Here is a 25,895-nt window from a genome sequence, read left to right on the forward strand (position 1 = left end):
TGACTTTATCCCACTGGGTACCCATTTGCTGCTAGGTGAACGTTGAACCATTTCTTTATTTTTCATTTTGATATCAGCCCAGCTGATGTCAGAACATTGACTAATGAGCAAAGACGAAGAACGCTTCATTTTCTATATTCAACAAGTACATACAATGCACTGATCACGGCCACTACGGACTACAATGACATGGTGAACTATATTGCTCTGGTGTTCAAATACCACGATCCAAGCAACTAAGAACCTCTCCTGCACACAGGCGACGGGAGCCTGCGTTCAGCAACCAGTGTGATGCTGTTCACAGAGTTGGCAGTTAGCGACTCACAGACTGTCAATCAAACAGCGCAACCGAGGTGCAAGATCATAGATAATGGAACTTTCATTGTGATATGCATTGTGCAAAGACGATTTCACGCTCTGATATCTGCTACCAATGATTCAAATAAGTGAAGCAGCATTTGTTCAAGTACACATGGCCTAATCAGATCACCCTCTTCAACTGTAAGATGGTCCAGATCCAGTGCCCTGCGACAGTTCTCATGTATCCTGGAACAAAGTCACTCTAGTCACAAATGTTTCCGGCAGTTTTCTACAATTCTTCCACCACACGAGGACAGCCAATGTGATCTCCGGTTGTCAGTCAAATTTGGTTAAAGCCACAGTGTATCACAATCACTGCTTGAATGCTGCTCGGATCTTCCTGCAACCTAGCTCACATGGTGGTCTGTAGTTGTCAACGATGCAGTCGCCCTCGCTGTCTCCACAACACATACTTCGAAGGGCCTTCAGCTGAAAGGAAATGCAATCTTATTTAGACATGATATGATAGGTGACAAGGGATTGGGTTTAAATATTATAGATTTTTTATATTTTATTTCGAGGCTGTTTGTTCTCTACTGTTTACGTGTTATATGTCTAACGCCTTTTCCGCTACCAAATATTTTTGTCTTATAGTTGGATTTATAGATATAGGGCAGAATAATAGATACTGCTGAAATCACTATAGACATTTGGCAATTTGGCCACTTAGCACACATGGGGCCCTTAAACTGAGAATTTAAGTCTAAGTGATATTCCTATATAATAATAATTTAATAAGAATAATTCACTTATATAGCGCCTAGTATCCATCCGACTAGTTGCTCACTGGACGCTGTTATCAGAATCTGATTATTATTACCCCGCATAACCCAAGCTGCCTCTTAGGCGCTAGAAGGTTATAGTCACATGACTTTATCCCACCGGGTACCCATTTGCTGCTAGGTGAACATAGGCAAATTTGAACAAGCTCACTTGCCTAAGGTGAGACCACCTGTGTTGTGTGCTTCCTTGTGGGGCAGGACTGACGTCCTAGAAACTCTCAGGAGTCAAGCTGACAAACACGGTCACCCATCCAATGACTGCCCGAGCTCGCCAGTGGTTAGCTTCAACCAATCTGTGACCTGAGGCACTCTACGCACAGGGCCACTCGCCACCAGTTTTCATATCACCTCAATGGTTGTTAATGACAGGAAGGTTTATTATTAGATGATACGTAAGTTCAAGATAAACCATTCATCAGTTCATCGCATTGTCAGATCTTCAGTACATCGTCTTCAGTACTTTTCGAGGCAATCAGATGGGAAACAATTTTTCAGGCAATATACCCTGTATATGTTGGGTATCCGTGCTTACCTGACTCTCAGATACTACCATGCGTTGTTTAAATACAATCCACGTGACACTCTCGTAACATGGGGGCGTGGTCAAAGACCCAGGATAAGTCCAGTACTCGGACAGGGATTCTGAGGAGAGGAAATATTGTACAGGCGAATCTCTAGTTATGACATACGCACACGTACACACCCACAGACTGCATACAGACAGATTATACGTACATTTGACAGAGATTACCTTTCGTAACGTTTTGGTCATAAGTAAATGTTTGGGAATCAACACAGCCCTACGCTTCTGGAAGAAGGTATAGTTGAACTGTCGGACCACAAGAAGGGCACAGACGGATGCACGGATGGAAACTGATGATATTATGATTATACTCACTTGGAATGAAACATTTGGGGTTGAACTGTCCTTTAACCTGCTCGTGTTTGGAACGGAACTTGACACCTTCAATACCGTCTGTTAAGGGTTTGAAACCCGCATGTTCAGCACCAGCCTGGGGTCAAATAAATGCACATGTGCATTAACTTCACTTACCATCACTGAAGGCCTGATTAATACAGGAATGGATTGTGCAGGTCTTGTCGTAATAGTTTACCCTAGGTTATGCAAATCAGTAGAGAGGAATATATCTATATAGGAATATGGAAATTGCCATACAATGCACAATTCACTTGTTGTTTTGATGGGTTCTATCTCAGTGTGTTTACTGTTGGTTTGGATAGCATAGTTTTGCAACGAAACAACAGAATCGGTTCATGGAACCTTCCAAACGTCTCCTAGTTTATGTACAGGGAGAGGCTTTCATAAAATATGCTATTCAGATGTTGCGTGTTTGAATCATATCGTTCTATATAAATGATTTCAATTAAATTATTTTCATTAAGAAGGCCTTATAAACTACGGGACACATTTGACTAAACATGGATTTAAATTTTGATATTTATTTTGCATGTCTCCAATTGTTTACACACAACATCGTCAGCTGTTAACCTTCTGAAACAGATACATACTCATGATAGTGCCACAATTGTACAATCGACTCTGCTTATAGCAGTGATTTCTGATGGATGTGGAAATGGTTTTGTCGCTTCTAATTACCTCCAAAAAGATGCCAAACACTGCCAAACCATCAGGCTTGTCTGCTGCCTCTCCAAAGCTGGAATAGTTGTCACGATTCCAATGGACTAGATGAAGCTGAAAAGGTGACACCAATCATGACATCGAATAAAGAAAAATACGGATAACTGCTTACTAAAACTGTAGGTTAGACTTACCTAGCGAGTTGTTTCTGTTGACCACTACTTCAGGACACATTTCAAAGTATTCATATACATACGACGACTGCACATTGCTTTTGGTCACGCTGAAATAGACGGATATAATTTGACAATTGGCGTACCTCGGCTGGGAACATCTTGCCCTCGACAGTATGCTCCGACCCCCTCTCGTCACATGCCCCCCAGTGAAGATGAAACTGTTCAAGTTGGTATGTGTTATCCAATGGACCCCCAGATATAGCTGCAACACAGGCACACAATGGCTGAACATGAAGATGCCGTACGTGGGTAGAACTGTGGCAGATTCTACAGAGATAGGTGTAACACAGGTACACAGTGGTAAACCATTGGATGACATGCATGTGCAGAGCTGTTCTTCAGAACAGGTAACCATTTACACGCTTCTGTGATTCAGTATCATATGACGAACTGTCTCGTAAAACAACATTCACTCTCATGTTAACTAAGCAAGGTGTTTTTGTTTATTGCTTTGCAGTGAGACTCACTGGACGGTTCACGCATGTTGGCCTTGACGGAGAACCCAGTGTTCTCGAAGTCCATGTTCTGTTCTACGTAATACTTGACACGAAGCGGGTTGGCCGCCAGTTTCTCGTCAAACTGGACATTGGCGGAGGTGATGTCCACCGGAGACTGCTGCTGACCAGCGGCGATGGGGAAGTTGTTGACCCATGTCTTTGGTCCTGAAACACGGGGGGATATCACATGATATCCGAGGGTAAACGGATATCAAACCACGTGACAAGATACCAAACAACGAAACAAACGCGTATCAAAGAACCCGATAAAATTATATGAGCTTTGCTTACCAGGACGAGCTTCTGAGATTCTGAATGTGTCAAGAATGTATTTCCTGTCCTATTGTTGATATAACGTTGATATCTTCCTAACCCGTACACATAATGGTCAGGAAGACTTAAACTATTTCTAAGTCAGTTGTTAGGCCTTTGTGCTTTTATTATCCTGTACAGAGCAGTACAGTACTTGAGGTCGAAATCCACAAATCCATACGTTACAAAGATTTTTAACTTCATGTTCATAGAAGGATTATTGTTACATGTGTTATTTATTTATCCGGATACATGTCTAACTGCAGTCGCACCTGGTCATAGTCAGTGGCCTACTACTTCAACTATATCTGTTTCTCGTGTCTGTATATTCATGACTCCTCAGCATCTTACCGTTCTTTTCGGTGTATCCCCAACTCATGATGACTCGTGTGTATCGGTGTCTGATCTGACGCACTGCCTGCTTGAGATTGTTGTACTCGTCAACCAGGACGGAGCAATATATAGCCAACCGGCCTGCAACAGCTCAACGAAAACCACAAGGCAGGTGATTGGTCATGTCGTCTTCAACACAGCTGACTGATACATAACATTTATAAACTGCAACGTTATAATCCGACCCCCGGTGAAAGCTATACACAGGGTCAGTTAGGTTAAACAGAGGATTTCATCCATAGATGATTTATCACATTTAAGTGTTGGCTCCGGATCGAGAATATGACTACTATTTCACCTTGTGATGGGGCATAACTGCATAACGGACACGATTCGTATGTTGATATTTATATATTCATTAAGCAGTAGTTATACCTCTCATGGGTTAGAGTAGTCAGTGTGGTGAGTTAGGTTTACCCTATAATGCCAATATAAAAGTAAAAGATTCCTGAATTGCGATTTATTGGGTGATTTATATACCTATGTCCGACGAAAGCATGTCAGTGTGTCAGATTGAACAGTTGTCATATCTTTCAGTTGCAAAAGAAGTCATTTTATCATATAAATTTACATGGCTAATATAGCAGTTGTTTGATATGCATCAACCCTACTTTTTTCTTTCATTTTCATAATCAATCAGTTGTACACCAGTTCAGTTTACAATAACATATCATCACCCGACAGCGATATGAGTTAATTATATTCCGCCTGCCTCTGTGATATGGTCATCTGTCAGAGTGGACAACGCATGGACTCACTGAAGTCTCGGTCAGTCTGACAGTCAACGCGTGGATTGTTGGAGAGACATTTCTTACAGATTGACGGATGACACAAGTTACGGATGACAATACCTATGTCGAACACAACCAACACATGAGCAGAAGAGTTGCGATCTTATAAATTAATGAAGCTTACAGTTACAGATTCTAACGCAGTATCTTTCAAGGTGGTATCTAAGACATAACAGGAGGCACGTATAATATCCGTCGTTTAGTTGATTCTTCTGTCGATACACAGTGGGTAATACTGACCTTTGTCCAATCCGGTCTGTGTCACGTCGTGGCAATAGGTCAATGGGATCAGAGAGGATTCATTTTATCGTGTAAACATGACGAGTGCCTATCTCCCCTTAGTGTAGCACAGTGATAATTGCGTTACACACCCTAGTCCAGTACGTGTAGGGTAATTTGGTTTGTATCTTCCCGATGGTCAGAATTCTACACGAGCAAATCAAACAATATGTTTTACATAATGGTTTGAATATTTATGAATATTTGTTCCTGCCACTGCCACTCACAAAGGTATCAGTAATATCAGGTATCAGTATTCAACAAGACTGTGCAAGTACAGTGGACGAGGACATTAGCAGTCTTCACAGAAACACCAGTTGAAACAGTGGTCATTTGCATAGTTATACACTAAACAGTGGTCATTTGAATAGTTCTACACTAAACAGTGGCCATTTGCATAGTTCTACACTAAACAGAGGTCATTTGCATAGTTATACACTAAACAGTGGTCGTTTGCATAGTAATACACTAAACAGAGGTCATTTGCATAGTTATACACTAAACAGTGGTCATTTGCATAGTTATACACTAAACAGTGGTCATTTGCATAGTTATACACTAAACAGTGATCATTTGCATAGTTCTACACTAAACAGAGGTCATTTGCATAGTTCTACACTAAACAGAGGTCATTTGCATAGTTCTACACTAAACAGAGGTCATTTGCATAGTTCTACACTAAACAGTGATCATTTGCATAGTTCTACACTAAACAGAGGTCATTTGCATAGTTCTACACTAAACAGAGGTCATTTGCATAGTTCTACACTAAACAGTGGTCGTTTGCATAGTTATACACTAAACAGTGATCATTTGCATAGTTATACACTAAACAGTGGTCATTTGCACAGTAATACACTAAACAGAGGTCATTTGCATAGTTCTACACTAAACAGAGGTCATTTGCATAGTTCTACACTAAACAGAGGTCATCTGATCTGTTTGATTGACATTTTAGACGTTCATGGATAATAGAAAAGTATAATAATTTATGGGTGACAACTTCTGTACTTCTCTGATGCGACGTTTCGGTGTAGCTGTTTATACCGTTGTTTTCCTTGAAATCCCAAGTGTTGGCTACAGATGGTGTGGCTTCCTATTAATAACGTCATTAAATCCCATCTTACATAACATCTTACACATGCATCTGACCAGCCTGGTGCCGTTTGATGTCAGAAGCCATGCAAGAGTTCCCACCCACTGACATGTCTGACACAAGACAAATGACACAAGAGATATATCTGGTGCCAAGCCACTAGACGATGGAACTAGGTGGTCCTGATGAGAATTTTAAACCTGGTTTAAATGGTCGCGGTGTTAGATGGACTGTGACGGACACCTGTTTTATCCAGAACAGCTTTGGAGATTCCGATGCAGGTAATGGGCGTTCACTTGATTTCCGCATATCAAAAATATTACTTGACTTATTTTCTGCGATGTTCTGTGTTAAATCCGAACAAACACACCTTGAGACTATCATGTGTGAAGGACTGAGATGGGAGCACAAACACGTTGTATTCCTTTGATAAAGTAATTGTCTGCTTAAATTAAAAGACTTGGCGTCTAATCGACTGTGACAGACACTAGTTGTAAATGAGTTTAATTCAGTAAAGCTGTGGAAACACTGATACATGTTCACATGTTCACAACATAACCAATACGTATCAGCATAGTAGTAAAGTACGTTTGTTGGGTTGCGTCCCATGCGTATTCTGATGGTGAAAGAGTCATCGCTTAGATGGCGCCGGATGAAAAGGGACAGTTAACATGACATAGGGGATACAGCCTGTGTGGCTCTGTAGCAGTACGGTGACATTTGTGAGTGAAAAGAAAGGGTGTATCAGTGATCTGTCCCTTGTGCATCCGATATAATTATTTCATTTATGACAAAGTCGATGCAGGGAAAACAGATATATATGACATTCCCACTGATTTTTTACACTGTTTAATTTCGTTGATTTAAACAATTTTGGTGATATTTGTAATAATGTGAAAAACCATTAACTTCATTTAGTCTTCAAATTTTACTGGCAGATATGAAATATATGTGACAAGTGGTGAATAAACCCGCCAAAAGATTAGCGGGCTACGGTACACTTCAACATCAACTGTGGCGAGGATATTCAGAGAATTAATGATGATGATTATGATGATGATTATGATGATGATGCCGACGACGACGACGACGACGACGATGATGATGATGATGATGATGATGATGAAAGAAAGTAAAAGAAAGAAAACACTTCTGTGTATAGTGTCGATCTACCAAAGCCATTACATCTCGACCATGGTATTTTATTTATATTTTAAAATTATTTATTTATGTTTTACTGACTAGAGCAATCAATAATCCAGTGTCGTCGAATGCCGGTGATGAATGGTCAGGTCTTCGGCGATCGGGGTGAAACAGGTGAAACAGTTAAATATGTCCGCGGGTTACCCTTGTAATAGAGTGCACCCTGAGCTCCGTCACGTAGTAACTAAGTATATAAGCACAAGGAAAATGTGTTCAGAACGTACACACATAGACGGCAGAACTGGCTTAAATCCTAAATACATGTGGAAAGTTCAGCTTATCTGTTGAAACACATAAAATCAACCTACAACCTCTGAACCTTTCCAAGTTTAAGTTTCATACATAAATATTTATGCAAGCCTAACGCTTCCTACAGCTTGCCCTATCATTTGCTAATAATATTTTGTCTCTCGATCAAACACTAAATGGCCTGCCGGGCTGTGTTCGAAATACTCGTCATGGAGGAAAACCCTCATGCAATCTCCAAATCATCATTATCTAGCAACATACCAACCAGAGAAACAAACATATAAACAGGTAAGTCAATCTATCAATCAACAGGGTAATTATTCTCACAGAATATACGCATGACATACCCAAGGTAGTATATTTATACGCATTCATTCACATTCTGATTGTTTAAGAACAAGAACAGGTATCATTCTTTGGTGCTTGGATGTGTGCGGGCAATATTGAGAAACCACATAGCCATGATCAGTGGTGGTATACACTCTAGTCAGTTGATATGGTTTCTTTCGTCACTTTAATCACAGGGGTAATATGAAGAATATTGACAGACACTGCAAGCATCCCAGTAGGCTCAGGCTATATGAACATGAAGACTTTCAAGTTGAGTCAGGTTGGCTTTACGCCGCTTTGGGCAATATTCTAGCACAATCACGGCAGAGGGACACCAGAAGTGTGCTTCACACAGTGTACCTATGTGGTCAATTGAACCCGGATCTTCAGAGTGATGTGCCGACGCTTTAACCACTAAGCTACCCGGTGGTCCTTGAATTAAGCAAGCACAGATCGTAACATTCCCCATAGCTCGAACACTGACATTGATCGCACGAACTTAGTAGTGGAGGCCTCCCATGGCCCATGCATGCGGTCTGTCACGAAGGCATAAAGTGGTGCTTTACATAAAATCTGGTGTCCGAATCTGCACATTGCAGCAGCCCTTGATTGCAGTCCGAAGATATATTCTGTTTTAATCATTTCCCTATCAATTTTATGAATATTGATAATCTGCAACGGGAGATTATATTTCAAAGACACGCTGCTGCATGTTCGCACAACAGGCCTGTATCCGACTACATCCATCCATTTATGATCTACATGTCGAGTACACTGGATCTGAGCACCATCAAAATGTGTTTGTCAGGTCTTAAGACCATTGTTTTGTCAGTATTGTGATCGTGTGTACCAGCATCTAGTCGTGAACATATTTTACAGACAAAAAATGTTCACATAAATAATAATGAAATATAACAAAAAGGAGTCCAGAGACTTGTGTTTCTGATACTGTGGAAATCTAGACTTGCCACATATTCTAGACTTGCATGGGCTTTCTTGGCTATATTAATGTCAGGGTCTGTATGACAGGCTAGTCAGAAATGTGATCATGTGTTATCAGTACTGTGATCATGTGTTTGTCAGTACTGTGATCACTGGTTTCCCCGTACTGGGATCATATATTTGCCAATATTGTAACCATTCTCGGTACTGAGATCATATGTTTGCAATACTGGCACCACTGGTTTCTCAGTGATGCTTTCATATGTTTACCAATACTGTGATCATGGATTTGTCAGTACTGTGGTGTGTGAGTACCATGGACATTGGCATCACTCTGTTGTTACTCTGGGTTTGTATTGTGTAACTGACTGGTTTGTGTTTCACCAACGCGGCATACCTTATCCATACTCTGGATTACCCAGCCCTAATGAAGTTCACACGGCGTGTGACAAGATTAAGGACAGTTCAATTCAGTTGTATTCAATTACTCATCGTGTCACACACATTTAAGATAGCAGTGAAACAATGAACAAGCAAAAAGAACATTTCAAATATTTTAATCAACAACTACTTACTAGGCACTGATTTATTGCAAATAGTAAAAGTAAAATTCTTGTGACATCCGTCGCTAACGACATCCGTACAATGATATGATGAAAGACATTGCATTAATGTTGATATACTATGATCCACTCACTCCAGAAACACTCATACTCAGTGATGGTGGGACCCCCAGTGTTGTAATATTATAGCGGTTTTGTTGACCACTATTGGTACCATTATGAAACCGTGAATTAATTACTTGCTTGAAGAACGAGGACTGTGATTTATGGATATACAACTTCATTTATTCAGTGTATATCCATAAATCATAGTCCCCCTTTTCTTCCTTCACTCAACGTCTAGAATGCCTATCAAAGATTAATTACTTGCTTGTTTCCCATTCAGTGCTACTAATGACTTAAGCATAGTGAAGAACATTCGTTCAACTCCGCTCAAAGATTTGCTGAACAGACATATGTCTGCTCTTTAATTCTTTGACGATCCAGATCCTGTAAGCTCCTGTAATTCTGTGAATCTGGTCCAGTGGCACTCTATTCCTATAGTTTGATATTCACAAATATTTCCGGCAGTGTTCTGCAATTCCGTCCACCACACGGGGACAGTCAATGTAATGTCAAGTTGTCAGTCAGATTTGGTTAAAGCCACAGTGTATCACAGTCACTGTTTGAATGCTGCTCGGATCTTCCTGCAACCTAGTTCACATGGTGGTCTGTAGTTGTCAACGATGCACTCTCCCTCGATCTCCCCACAACACATACTTCGGAGGGCCTTCAACTGCAACCGAATAAAAAGTGTCATTTGGCTTGAGTTCAGTCTAAACTTGTTTGATACATGTCATCGGTTCCCAATCGCGCAGATCGATGTTCATGCTGTTGATCACTGGATTGTCTGGTCCATTATTTACAGATCGCCGCTATATAGCTGGAATATTGCTGAGTGCAGCGAAAACCTAAACTCACAGACGTGTATAAAATTTAGAAATGAAATGGAATGTCTATTTGGTCAGGGTTCCAAACGGGGGACATCTGGAATGCTTCAATGTCCTTCTAAACAAGGTTTTTGATGATGACGGACAATTTGTTCTAATGAGAGAGTTACATTTAGGACATTGTTATTTGGGTGTAAATAATTTTACCAATCGTATACACAAACCAAGGGACAAACGAAACTTTAAAAATTGATATTTCATGGAAATGTTGCTTACCTGGCTCTCAGATACAAACATATGTTCTTTAAAAACAATCCACGTGACACTCTCGTAACATGGGGGCGTGGTCAAAGACCCAGGGTAAGTCCAGTACTCGGACATGGATTCTGAGGAGAAGAAATATACATAAAAATCAGACGTATCAGGAGAGTAAGGGATCTTAAGTTAATTTAGACTATTTACATTTGTATGAATCATATGTGTCTTTTTGTTGACAGTTGGTCATATGTAACTACACAGACAAAGAAAAGAATGACTTGACAACTCACCTGGAAGGAAACTTTTGGGGCTGAACTGGCCTTTGACCTGCTCGTGTTTGGACCGGAATTTGACACCTTCTAACCGGTCGGTTAAGGGTTTGAAACCAGCATGTTCAGCACCAACCTGGGGTCAAATAAATATACATAAGCGTCCATGTCACATTGGCGTCTCTCAAGGTCTCGGAAACGTTCTATAACAAAAGCATGTTAGAACACTAGAATAATGACATTGTACTTTTTAAATGATAACACGTCATTGTAGGTGTTGCAGTAGATGATTGTAGAAAGAGATAACAACAATCCGTGGCATCATGTGGCACCAAGCACGACCGACGACTGCGATAAGCATTCATAAAAGGTACAATTGACTTGCTGCGTTTCCACCAGTTAATTCCTCATTTGTTATGTTTTACAGGTGCTTCTTTCCCTGGGTAGTCCGGAGAGAAGGTACACGTGTCATTAACGCGAGACATGGGAGATATTTGCTGCTTATAAGGCCTTAATGTAATGGGGAAGGTAAACTAAGGATTAAACCACATTACCTCCAGGAAGATGCCAAACACTGCCAAACCATCAGACTTGTCTGCTGCCTCTCCGAAGCTGGAATATTTGTCACGGTTCCAGTGGACTAGATGAAGCTGAAAACGTGAATCCATATAGAACATTGCTACTGTTTCTTGATATCTTATCTATGTGAGACAAATCTGAATATCCCAAAAATAAGGATGATTGAACACTAAAACTGTATAGTTAGCCATGGTATAAACGCTCAAAATGGCAGTTTTCGTTTGAATAATGAAATTTCAAAGTGCTTGAAATTTATGGTACAGGTATGTCTTACAACTGGATTACCTCGGCTGGGAACATCTTGCCCTCGACGGTGTGCTCCGACCCCCTCTCGTCACACGCCCCCCAGTGAAGATGGAACTGTTCGAGTTGATATGTGTTATCAAGGGGACCCCCGGAGATGGCTGCAACACACGTACACAGTGGTAAACATGGGGGTGTCATGTATGTGGAGATCTGTAAGAGTTTCTACAGACAAAAAAATAAATGTCGTTGTGTCCAGACATCTGGGTGGAAACTGGCCATTGTGCTTAGGATCGGTGAGTAATTCATCCGGTTGTGTTAATCGTTCATCTGTCCAACAAGCTTCTGTGATTCACTAGGATATGACGAACTGTCTCGTAAAACGCTCACGTTAATTAAGCAAAATGTTCCTTTTTGCAATGAGACTCACTGGACGGTTCACGCATGTTGGCCTTGACGGAGAACCCAGTGTTCTCGAAGTCCATGTTCTGTTCTACGTAATACTTGACACAAAGCGGGTTGGCCGCCAGTTTCTCGTCAAACTGGACATTGGCGGAGGTGATGTCCACCGGAGACTGCCGCTGACCAGCGGCGATGGGGAAGTTGTTGACCCATGTCTTTGGTCCTGAAACACGGGGGGATATCATATGATATCAGACGTTGGTCCGAGGCAGGCGTTGTGTCAAGATAAAAAGTGGTTCCTTAAATAGGTTTCATTAAATGCATATATACTTTCATGAAGATATCTTCCCCTTACCTATCTAAACTGTTCATATTTCTGGAATTGGTGATTGTTTACCAGCAAATCAATGTTCCTCGTGAACTAGTTTTCAAAAGAACAACTCTTGCTGAATATATTCACTTCATGTCACTATATAGACAATGTGGCAATGTAATTTGATATTCAGGAAGGGGGCTCTGCGCCATGAAGTCAAAAGGTTAGGCGGAAATGCTGCTCAGAGAGAAAGGGGATGCGCCCACACAGTGGATGGACATGTTGCCAGTTCAATTTCCATCGTTATCCTATATAACAAGGTGCGTTTGGGCCAGATCCAACCTCGGGCATCTCTCTAACATGTAACATGTCCTTCAACACCATTCCATATCAATAGATCAATATAAACAAAAACACAAATAGTATACACATTCTGCTGGTCTTTCCTGGAAAACGACTTTGTTAAGTATAAACCGAAGCATTATGTCGTCATTATTATCCGCTTTTGAAACTCAGGGAAAGAGAGGGGGTGCACACTTTTGAGATAGAGGGTGGCGCACAGTTCATTTACACGAGAGTTTCAATGGACATCTAATAATCTTTCATGACAAATGGGTGGTTGGGGAACACACACACACTGGGTCCGCATATGAAGCTTAATGTCTTTATGTCACTTTATGTCACTTTATGAGGTACTTCCATAAGGATTAACGTCGTTCGCTGTTAACTGCGTACGTCATATGCAGAGTTCGCGTGCGCCACTGTCATGGCACTGAAGGTACCAAGAGTTTAATGGTGTACCTACTCCCAGACAAAAAACATAAATAAAACAACTACACAGACTAAGCCCTACTTGCACTGGTTTACTTATATCACTGTGCCCTTCATATCCGACCTACGTAAGGACTTGTCACGTGTGATACATTCCTCTAACGAGGGGTGGAGGTGGCATTAAGACAGTCGCCCGTACTGTAACATGTCGTTTCGATGACATTTACGTCCCAGAGCGTCTCGTTTTGACCCAAGTCGGCTATACTCTGGTGTTTTACTGTTCTTTGCAGTACATTTATTTAGGTTTAATGTATGAATTGTTCTCGTCACACACATCGATTGAAGTGTGTATTTGCTCACTCACTCACTCGATGGAATTCACAAACGCATGCATTTGGCAATGCAATAGGGATTTACAACAGATTTGCAAAATATAATTAGAAATACGTTTTGAACAATGTCTATTAAGAACCAAAATCTCATTTGTGAAATTTGCAAAAAATATTATGAAGTCACTATGCTTCTTTGCACTGATAATTAAACCTAAAAAGAGAACCAAATTGTATAGCATACAAGAACAAAACCATCCCCTCCTGCAGTCAGTCGTTCCTGGAATCTGGTACGTACGTACGTGTATGTATGTATGTACCTACCTACCTACCTACCTATCTACCCACCACACACACACACACACACACACACACACACACACACACACACACACACACACACACACACACACACACACACACACACACACACACATACATACATACATACATACATACATACGCGAACATGTGTTGCCCGAGACAGAACCCAGTGTGTATTTCAAGTAACAAACGACCCCAATATTGGGATCACTTAGTTCAAGGGCAAACCTCGACCAAATACGTTTAACCTTCACTGCGAATATGGTGGGGACTCCCCTGTTCCGCAGAAGAGCTTGCCAAAAGATAGATATAGATTGTGAACGATTTTCGGTACGTGATCTCCAGTCACAATTGCCCAAAGAAACATGTATAGATTCCAGCAAACGAACATTAATTGTTTTCTCATTTAGGACCAGACGTTGCTTAGTAACTGCACAGCGTGCCTGTTTATCGCGCTGTGAAAATATATGCATCTCGCGTAACTCGAGTTAAAAACTGTGTATGACAATGTACAATGACAATGTCATATAATACCTAAGTGCATATGTACGAATAGAAGAATAAAACGAGTATTTTTTTTCATTTATTTGTAAAACATATGTCATATAAATTATATAAACCATTTGAATAATCCATAAGCATTAAGAGCTCAAAATGGAGAATATACTATTAATACACAGACTCTGTATTTAAACTTATTCACTATGTATGCACTTTAATTGCAATATTATTTTAAAATGTTTTAAAAGAAAGTTAGAAAGCGCACAACGAACAAAATCCTTGCCTAGAAAAAGAAATAAAACATACTACCATAAATAGACCAGACTTGAAGAGCAAAGCGTGGGAAAGAATATTAAAGATTAATAAGAACTGTTATCCTCCGCAACTTACCGTTCTCTTTGGTGTATCCCCAACTCATGATGACTGGTGTACGTGTATCGGTGTCTGATCTGACGGACTGCCTGCTTGAGATTGTTGTACTCGACAGCCAGGGCGGAGCAATATATAGCCAACCGGCCTGCAACAGCACAACGAACATCACAAGGCAGGTGATTGGCCATGTCGTCTTCAACACAGTTGATTGATACATAATATCTATAAACTGCAACGCTATCAACTCATCCGATGGGGTTACATGGGGAGGGTGTTGTGTTGATCAAATCAACGGATTAGTGATTTAGATTATCATATGTTGATTGGTGTAATATCCCCTTCGGTTATAGGTTGGTATCGGATAATGCGTATGAAAAGCTGTACTTTACTTAACCTTTCGGTACTTTACTTAACCTGTGTGCACACAGGCGATTTATGATATTTGTGAATGCATTTTAATATGTATATGCATCATAACTATGACTGAACTACTTACTGTGTGCAGTGGATTGGATTAAATATATGCTTATATCCAGTGTCGTATAATTTCCTAGCGTCATTATGTTCATGAACATGTATAGTCGTTTTCTTCTTGTTTGTTCAGATCTGTTGATAAATCAAGTTCTATGCTTCTGTTTGTACTTAGTCTTCATTTGAAATATCACATTACGCCTTGTTATTATATTTTGCAGAAGAGATTGTTTTTTTCCCTTACTAAGTAATGTGTTTGTATGAGCATCGATATCACTGGGTACATTGAAGTCTAGAGTCTACTAACATGCACGATCTGTCAACAGAGGAAGGACGCCGGCATGCAGTGCATGTCATCGACGGAGAATGACAAGGCATATTTAATTGACCGACCTGTTGTACACCCATCCAACTTTCAATAACACATTACCACGCGACAACTATGTGAGTTAATTATGTCCAGTCTGTCTCTGTGATATGGTTATTTGTCAGAGGGGACAACGCACGGACACACTTAAGACTCGGTCAGCCTGACAGCCAGACTGAAGTCTCTGCCAGTCTGACAGTCAACGCGTGGATTGGTGGAGAGACATTTCTTACAATTTACTGATCACAACGTATATTACACAGAACCACTACATGAGCAGAACCGACAGGAGTTGCAGGTTTAAACCTTGATGACTCACATAGTGACAGGGTGAAGGATCGACGCACGCTCCTCGCAATGGCATAATTAACACATAGCATGGGATACAGTATAAGTTATTTAATTGTGCCGATTTAAAGGGGATAGCGCTGGCCGCTGTCCAATATGTCTGCGACACCTGAGGGCCAGAAGTCACTGGGGTCTGAGCGGCGTGACCATGCCGTCACCTATTAAATGTGTATTAGTCCGTTATTGTTCGACACAAGTCGTCTCACAAGACATTTTGTGCAATTATTGCTTTGTGTGCTGAAGGTATAGAGATACCTAATCAGGTCACATACACCTCTCGGAGCACCTGCTTTACAATGCAATAAAGACAGGAGCTTCATAAACCAATAAACATTTGACAGACTCTGATAAGAAACTCCGGATTCCCAACATGGCTACTCCTAGAATATCCCATATCCCATGGGCAAAACAGTCATGCAGTTCTTCCATTCGCAAAGGTGTTTGAAAGTAGGTGATCCTCTAGTCCAAAGTTTATATTTAATTTGTGCTTTGTATAGGTTAGGAATGTTTCAAAGTTCAACGGTGACGCCATGTTCATGCTTCGAAGTGTGTTTTACTACGCGTCTTTGGATTGGCCTGCAACGATTCCTGGCAATAGTGGCTTACGGATCTTCTTGTGGCTCACGAAAGAGGCGAGTAGTTACGAATGAGTTGAGCAGAGTCGGTGCTTTGGATTTAATTAAAATGGTTTTCAGTCCTTTCTTTCGCTGAGAGTAGATTTTCGCAGAGAGTGAAATGAAATGACTCAAACTAGGCATGAATGTAACAAAATGACACTTGCTAAGCTCCGTGATATTTTAAACAAAACTTGATAAGTGATGACGAATTATAACAGTCGTACAATTATAATTTGTCAAATTGTAGGGAAATATAATATACTTGATTAAAATATATTGTCGATCTCGGGAAAGGCCAGATTTTTAGGATATTGTCGGGTTGAGGTAATTGTTCTCTGAGTGTTGGGTCCCACAATGCCCCCCCCCCCCCCCCCCCCCAACCCCAACCCCACACCCCTAAAATTACTACTAAGATTATTAACTGCAACATCAAACGAACCTGACATGGAACAAGGAGTAGGTTATTCCAACTACGATAATTTGACACTTCATTCGTCCTTAGTAACATATGATATTCAAACGGGGCGTCACAAGATTTATGAAAACTCTTACTGAAGTTGGATATTCCTGTATATCGCACTCGTTTATTGACGTATTGGCAAATACAGATATGGGTACATATGAATATATACCTTACTCATCGCAGTTATGCACCACTCTATGAAGTGATAATAGTCTCCAAGATTGCGTGTGCATACAGGAAGTGACGTAGGCAGTGATTAAACACGGTGACATAACCCCACCACGCAACACGTGTATGTTTGCAGAGCACTACAGTGAGTGAAAGACCTTATCATTGTTGATAAGCATTTCAAATGCCTTTCAAAATTTCACCTGCGACTGAGAACTGTCCTCCTGAAATTACTATCTGACATCACTGGCAGACAATAAACACGAGTGGTTAGTTTTAGGTAACATGGTGCGCGTCGGCAGTGTAACAAGTCATGTCGTCACGTGACCTTCCTGAGCTTAAGGAATCTCTAGTGCATTTCGATGTCATCAGATGATAGTGGTCAGAACATAACGTGGAGTTCTCTCCCACCGCCCAGCGGGACACAAGAGAGCATTATCTAAAGACGTAGGCTGTCTGTTAGTACAGGAGGAACTAAGTCTGCATGGGAAGCATATCATATTCCTTTCTTGAAATCTTCAATCTGGTCAAAATCGTTCTCGTGTTAAATAGACCGTGACGGCACCTGTTGTAGACTGTTCAAAATCCAAGAATGAAGAACCCGAGGCACTAGGGCGACAGCTCCTGAATTCCCACATACTTTGAGCCAAACTCTGAATTCTACAAACACACGTCGTGCCTGACAGTATAGGAGTATTTCTTTGGTGTCACAAGCAGGTTATATTCCTGGGACCGGTACCATCTGTGAACGGTACCGACATGTGCATTTATGGGTCTCTACCGGGGTTGTTGATGTCAGCGTTCTATGTGCGATGGTCATGGGAGTATATAGAACGTCATACAAGTGCATTGGATGTTTTGTTTTGAACTCACAGAGAAACGGTTCTTCCAACTCCGCGTTGTTTGTACTGCTCCCGTATGGCAAGCCGTTTTCACTTTTATTAAGGTATTAAAGATATCTTGAATTGTTTTAAAGATATCTTAAACTGAATTGAAGATATCTTGAATTGAATTGAAGATATCTTGAATTGAATTGAAGATATCTCGAATTGAGATAATTATTGATATCTCCAATAAAATTAAAGATTGAATTGAATTAAGGATATGTTGAATCATATTAATGATATCTTAAAAAGAATTAATGATATCTTGCATTGAATTAGAGATATCTTGAAATTAATTAAAGATATCTCAAATAGAGAAAATATATTAAGGGATTACTGATATCTGAAATTGTTTTAAAGATATCTCGAATCGAATTGAAGATATCTTAAACTGCATTAGAGATATCTTGAAATAATTTAAAGATATCTTGAATAGATTCAATTTCAAGATATCTTCAAATACTTCCGGCTGCATATCCTTAAATACTTCCGGTTCGGAAAATGGCTGGTGACCATGCATGTACACCTCGCGCATGCCGAGAGCCGAGAAGCGGACCTGTACTGTCAAGACATGATCCTGCATCGCGGCCGGGAACACCACTTTTGTACATCCTACCCAGATTCGTCGCTATATGGCCGAAATAATGCCAATGCGACGTAAAAAGTCACCACAACCCTCTTCAGATTCTCGTGGCCGACTACCCCTCGTATTTTCTCCTGACGTTCTAGAAATATTTCACGTGGGGTTTTGACTAAAACGTTGATATTGATGTACTCCCAGATATAATATTTTATGACCATGAATTTAGATAATAATAGGCCGGTAAACCGTTCAATTCTTGTATCAACGGTAGCGAGGTGGCTTGCTGACATGTTGTGCGCATGCGCCAAGTTTCTATAGTCCGTTTCTGTATGTGTTCAGCATTGGCGGCACGCAATGCTAGCAAATATTCCCCAAAGTTAGATTTCAAAATCCAAGCAAACTTAAATTCACGATAAGCAAGTGTTACAATTGTATAAATCATTTATTGGCATCGTTACAAATGAAACCCGTCATTAAAACTACTCATTTCGACATTTAAATGCCTTAAATCGACCTTTTTGACAAATTTTAACTCGCGATTCAACCAATCGGAGGGGTGGCCTCCGTGAATTAATGTGATTTATGCCTATGTGAGGCACTGTAGAATTCATGTACATTTCCGACGATAATTTGTCTTGTTTACTGGTTTGTCTAAACACAATTTCTCAAATTGAATTTAACCCGTAACGCCACGATTTTTGAAAAAAAATGCAGCAGCGCCCAGTGGCTAACATCCGCCACTCTGAGAATGAATGCCATTAAGGTGTATTTCCACCGAGTAACAAAATCTAAAGTACTTTCTACTGGTAGTAAAATACGTATTTAAGTGGTGTCCTATAGGATTTTGCAGGACTTTGATTAAAATATAACAATTTCACTCTTGAAAGCGAGGTGAGTGTCAAACTCCCTTTGGTCATTAAGCATTTATTACAACTAGTTGGTACTTTTGTGTTCTTGTTGTTTTGTTTTTTTGTCGTGATCAAAACAAATCTTGAACAGCATTTTCTATCTTTAAGCAAGGGAGGGTCCAGCCATCGGCTTTAAAATATACCACGGGCTTCTTCAACGCTCGCTTCACAAACAACCAATTAAGCGGGTCCGACGGATGTTTGTGCATGGTGACACCGTCACCCGACCCCTGGCTTGAGGGCAAAGCAATGATTGCATGTTTTTGTTGACGTCGAGAAATCAGCAAAATAAACGGACTTGTAACACATTTTATATACACGTGTAAAGCTAACCGAAAACCCTTCCTTACATGACGTCACAGCAGTTCGCTGCAGTGTTCTGGCGACAGATGTACGTAACCTGTTTCTGGTTTCGTCATAACGAGCAAGAGGGAAGCAGACGACTTTTTGGCTACTTTTAATCACTCGGTATTAATTAACCACAAGCTTTTCAAAAAATGAATTTGGTGTTCCGCACAAAACTAACCAGAGGTCATTTATATGTTAATGGTTAAAAGTGTATGAAAACCCCAGAAGTTTATTCGTTCTTTAAAAGTGAAAAACGGCGAAAATGAAGTCTTTGAATGTCTTTGAAAATGAAAGCTGTAGAACACTATCAGAAACAGACTATAAAAATGTGGCGCATTGCCACATGTGTTTGCTCGCTATCGATGATACAGGAACTGACTCAAAAAATTACAAGGGGTAATAGACCACGAGAATGTGGGTAGAATTCATACAGGCGGTGTTTTCGGCCGCGATACAGGATCATGTCTTGACCGCATCTCGGCTCTCGGCATGTAAGAGCTGTACATGCATGGTCACCAACCATTTCCAACCGGAAGTATTTACGGATATGTAGCCGGAAGTATTTGAAGATATCTTGAAACCGTTACAATTCAAGATATCTTTAATTCATTTCAAGATATCTCTAATTCAATTCAAGATATCTTCAGATCAATTCAATTCAAGATATCTGTAACACAATTTTAGATATCAGTGATAGCAAGAATTGAAGATATCAATAATTGAATTAGAGATATCTCTAATTGAATTGAAGATATCTGTAATACATTTGTGGATACGTACCGATCATTTCAAGATATCTAGAATTGAATTCAAGATATCTTGAATTAATTTCTAATATAATTATGTACATTATGATCGTAATTGTTTTGCAGATATCTTTAAAACATTTAGAGATATCACGAAATATTATCTTGATATCTCTATAACATTTTGAGACATCAGTAATTCTATTTTGGATATGTGAAATTAATTAGAGATATCTTCAATTATTTACAGATATCTTTAAATCATTATTGATATCTTTAAATATAATACAGATATCTTTAAAACAGTTGAAGATATCTGTAATTCCTGAATAAACGTGAAAACGGCTTGCCATACTCCCGTGACATCTTTGAGTTCAATACAAAACATCCACATTCGCCAGTATGACATTCTATATTCATTATATACCCTCTTATCTTGCATTAATGGATGAATGAATGAATGAATTAATTAATTAATCGACAGGATTCAATACGGAATCTGGGGTGTAAAGAGGTAATAGACTGTGTCATCCGTATTGCACCCCTGTATTACCACCCTAACTTTACATGGGTCTGTGATAACAAGACACAACAAAAGGTGTGACACTAACAACAAGACCACGAAACTGTGCTCTGCAATAAACTACAGGAAGTCGTGTTCAGTGCATAGCGGGTGCGCAAGTTCCACACTAAGCTTGATCATGCAAGGAACAAAAACTTTGACATCTCATTTTGTGTGGGACCAACATTTGTAAATCTCTTATGAATTCAACAGTCCCGCCGAACAAGTCCATAATAGGAAAAAGAAATATCTATATCATATAGAAATACATGAAAAATGCAGTTTTTCGGTAGGGGGTAACGCTTGCAATGTCTGAAACAAATTTGTTAACTGTGTAATTTTTTGTGCAAAAGTTCAGATCGTGTGGGAATAATTCCTGAAATGTTTCTTCAGCTCGCCCAGTGTGCATTTAGTGAACTAAATGATATTGTGTCCTACATAAGACGATGACGTAAAGTTTGATAAAGTGGTCAAAGCATAATGCCCATCTTAACTCCGTGTACAACTGGCTTCTGTGTTGATCGTACTATCTAACAGGTTTTCCCAACCCCTGGTCTTGCATGGTCACTCCGTGGGATGGGAGATAACACACCAGTTTACTATATTATGTACAGCGTTATCTCTCCTCGGAGGTTTAAAGTGAGTTAATAAATATCTGCCATTTACTTGCGATGTCTTCACTATTGCATCACTACGTGCTGGGTGTAAACAGTGTCCAAGATGCGATAAAGTGATCGCGAAGGAATTGCCAGTAAACAATTTAAGGTTGAGTCAAAGCATTGCAAGTCAGCTTCTCCGGACAAAGAGATTAGAGCACAGGAAGATACAAGTGAGGTGAAATGGAGTTCAACGTCGTACTTAAGATTATTTCGCTCATATGACGACGTGCATGCGTATGTGTGTGGCTGCTCGTACTAACCCAGACATAAGCTGGATTTATGGTCCCAGCTCAATAAAATGCCATACTGCAGTTATGCACGAATACTCCAGATACATAATACTGACTCTGGCCGGACCCGAATTGTTGTACTTTTTGATGTCGAGCCAATTATCACCAACTGCCATTTTTTAACGTCTTAATTCTCTGATGTGTGTGCTCAGGTCTCTGTTGTCGTTTGTGTAATTATTTCACTGTCTGCAACCTGACAGTCATATATGTCACAACAACGTCACAAAGTTAAATTATGATGATGATGATGATGATGATTCGTCCTAGCATATTTCTTGTTCATCCTGTAAAGTAAAACTACTTTGTCATTGCACATCTCTCCCGTGCCGAACTCGTTTTCGTTTTCCTAACTGGAAAATATTACAGAAAAAATACATTATTATTTTATTCATTAACAATGAATGTTACAGTGAAACAATGAATGTGTACAGTGTGTCTATGTCCTTTCTAAACGCAAGTCACAAGAATTTTGCAACCCAGTGATTCTTGCTAACAAACGCAGGTTACAAAGACTTTACAACCCTGTGATCATTGTTAACAAACGCAGGTTACAAGAACTTTACAACCCTGTGATCATTGTTAACAAACACAGGTTGCAAGGGCCTTACAAGGACCCTGTGATCGTAAGTAGCAACATGGTTAAGGGGCTGAATAACCCTTTCAAGCCAAAATACTGTGGTTCCAAGCTCACACCCAAACTCTGAGTTAGAGATGACACAATGACATCTCTAATATCCTAAACAATCACATGAACTTTTACTGTATATTATATTATAGACACTGATTAATCGTATGTCTTAACATGCACTAACACGTACGTTAAAGTCCCGGGATGTAGGACGCCACATGAACTCAACACCCAGTCCTACACTTCTGTTGCTCTCGAATGCTGTTTATGATTAATGATCTAGTGTAATGCACATGTCACCCCACAAAACGTAGACAAATCTAAATAAGTGTCTCCTTCGGTTCTCTTTTGACGTATAGGGATTCCGAGAGACATGATTAAGAGGGCCAAAGGTCAATGGGTATCGCTGTGTGGCCGTTATTTCCAAACAGTGCTTCAGTTATTCGACGGTGTGCCCGCTTCAGGACGTGGAAAGCCATCTCTGGTGTAGGTCTGGGTATAGACTAACGCTTAATCTCTGAATAAATATAATTTTGATTGAAAAAATAAACCCGTTTAAACTGAAATGGAGTTCTAGGAACACCAGAGATTCAAAACCTGAGGAAATCTAGACTTGCTTCATTTAACGCTTTAGCATTGCAGATAGGGCTGGGCAATAGCATAGGGAATTAAAATAATGCGATTCCGGGACTGTGAGAAAGACTAGTCAAGGGCGTTTACTACTGTGGCTGGTCCCGCCAGTATGCTCGTTACAAACCTAAAGATATAATCAGGGTGGATGATTCATTTGCATCTGCCATCTTGGGTTTGCGACGCAAGGAGAGCAACTTGGTCCACCCTTGTCTATGCATTTCCCTAACTTATCTTTCTGGATACAACTGCGAATGTTTACTAAGCTCACGTATTTCAAGCTCACTTGTCAGAGATACATGTAGTCTGCCATACGAGCGCTGGAGCAAACATATCCAAGAAAGCCCAAGAAAGTGTAGAATATATGGCACGTCTAGATTTCCCAGGGATATCCATTTCCTTATATATAAATATTGTTTTTTACTATGGACTTTTTTCCTGTATAATATGTTCATTTCAGAGACTACTTCTCAGTCTAGGATATATAATTTTGCCTGCATTCGATACTGAGCGGTAGGAGCAAGAACTAATGTCATTCAGTAATATGTTTGCTTGTTTAAGCGAAAACAGGACTCCCTGGTGTCCACGTGCTTTGCTACTTCTCAAAACGGGGAATACTCACACTTTCAGTATGTATAATATATAATATATATGATATTCCACGTTGTCCATTTCAAACTATTGACTTATATTTTGATTGCTTGAGTTATTGATTCTTAAGTTGCTTATTTCTCGTTTGTATAATCGATCCAAGACAGCTTGAAATGTCAGTATGTTTGTGTTGCAAAACGGCTGATAGCATGCAATGTTTATAGAAATATCTATATCCTATTAGACCGATGTTTTATGTGAACTGCAATTCAAGCAACATGTTTCACATTCACGGAGCTCAGGGTGCTCAGATAATTGCATTTTCTGCATCTTGCTTTGCTCACAAATAAACAAAAATCTCGACTCTGCAATCAGTGCCTGGCATTTATAGCATGTCTTGTGTCAGGGGCAACCATGATCGTCGCATGTATATGGCCATCCATGAATGCATATAACACCCGGTGTCAGATTCCTGCCCACTGCAGCAGCTTGCAATATTTGAATGTTGGTAGCAGCATGCCCACTGTCTTAATCCTTCTGTGATCTGCGCGAAAGCTTATATAATTACTGATTATGTCATATAACAGATTATATCTTATACACCAGTCTGTCTCACAGTCCCTGAACCGTTTCCCCTACTGCCTAGCCCTCTCTTCGATGCTAAAGCTCTGAATGAAGTAAGTCTAGATTTTCAGGATCTCTCCCTGGGGCTCCTTTTCAATTTATATTGGTTTGTTTGTTACCATCAAAAATATATATATTCAGGGACTACGCATTATTCTACTAAGACACCAAAATGCATGTATTTTTAGAATACACATGCACATAGATTTATCATTTGATACGTTAATCTTGACTCGCTACCGGACACGTCTTGACACTTCAGGATCACCAGTCGCTTGATATCATCAGTGCCATGCAAAGAAGAAAAACAATGCTGTATCCATTTTCATGTAGCTCTCCTCCACATACTTCTCGGGTGTATTACAGCATTTCAAGTATCTATCCACACGTCAAACTCGTTCCCATCACGCGAGCTTCACCCTGAGCATACGTATGGCAAAACGTTACTCATAGGAATATGAACGATTAGGCTTCTCGAGTCGAAATTCGACAGTTTTTCCTGTTATACTGGAACAATTGCTTATCCTTAAAATATGTAACTGATCTGGTTTTCAAAAGTTTTATGTCAGCCCTCACGGGCGATTCATGTCATGTATTGGCAATTGTCGGGTAAATAGATTTTGAAAGCTATCTCTTTCCGATAGCGTTGCAATCGTTCGCCCGCTCATTATATATTGATTATTCGTGATACTATGAACACGAATCGCGCCTACATGTTTCAGAGTAAACTACGTCTGAAGTGATCGAAGGTGTTCCTTCCAATACTGCACCACTGAAAACAGGGAGAGGTGAGTTTTCTGAATATCCACACATTGTGAACACAACATGCTAGTTCTGTCTAGAACATGCTGACTACACTACACATACAGCGTGTGATGGACAGAACTGTATTAACGGGATTCCAGAATGGTGGCTACAGCAACATTGTCTGATCTATCATCTGGATGAAAGGCTCTACGACAACAGCGTCACGGTGATAATAAATTGAGACATAAAATTCTGTCACAAAACTGTCTAAACAAGCTATATAATATGATAAACCTTACAATAGCGGCACCAATGTCGTTCAAGGTCGATTTACACAA

General features: G+C 40.1%; 1 protein-coding gene across 1 annotated transcript in view; it reads right to left on the reverse strand.

Annotated features, from left to right (window-relative positions):
• Nucleotides 1–634: 634 nt before the first annotated feature.
• LOC137258694 (uncharacterized) overlaps nucleotides 635–25,895 on the reverse strand; it is a 38,985-nt gene continuing 13,724 nt past the window's right edge. Inside the window, exons 2-16 of the mRNA XM_067796387.1 lie at nucleotides 14,942–15,068; nucleotides 12,342–12,536; nucleotides 11,954–12,072; nucleotides 11,644–11,739; nucleotides 11,111–11,225; nucleotides 10,839–10,948; nucleotides 10,296–10,408; nucleotides 7,341–7,498; nucleotides 4,139–4,261; nucleotides 3,446–3,640; nucleotides 3,062–3,180; nucleotides 2,761–2,856; nucleotides 2,041–2,155; nucleotides 1,675–1,784; nucleotides 635–789 (exon numbers count right to left, since the gene is read on the reverse strand). Of these exons, the coding sequence (XP_067652488.1) occupies nucleotides 673–789; nucleotides 1,675–1,784; nucleotides 2,041–2,155; nucleotides 2,761–2,856; nucleotides 3,062–3,180; nucleotides 3,446–3,640; nucleotides 4,139–4,261; nucleotides 7,341–7,498; nucleotides 10,296–10,408; nucleotides 10,839–10,948; nucleotides 11,111–11,225; nucleotides 11,644–11,739; nucleotides 11,954–12,072; nucleotides 12,342–12,536; nucleotides 14,942–14,969 (1,809 nt within the window). The 5' untranslated portion in view covers nucleotides 14,970–15,068 and the 3' untranslated portion in view covers nucleotides 635–672. The remainder of the gene's footprint in view (nucleotides 790–1,674; nucleotides 1,785–2,040; nucleotides 2,156–2,760; nucleotides 2,857–3,061; nucleotides 3,181–3,445; nucleotides 3,641–4,138; nucleotides 4,262–7,340; nucleotides 7,499–10,295; nucleotides 10,409–10,838; nucleotides 10,949–11,110; nucleotides 11,226–11,643; nucleotides 11,740–11,953; nucleotides 12,073–12,341; nucleotides 12,537–14,941; nucleotides 15,069–25,895) is intronic.

The sequence above is a fragment of the Haliotis asinina genome, chromosome 12, assembly GCF_037392515.1.
Source record: "Haliotis asinina isolate JCU_RB_2024 chromosome 12, JCU_Hal_asi_v2, whole genome shotgun sequence".
NCBI lineage: Eukaryota > Metazoa > Mollusca > Gastropoda > Lepetellida > Haliotidae > Haliotis > Haliotis asinina.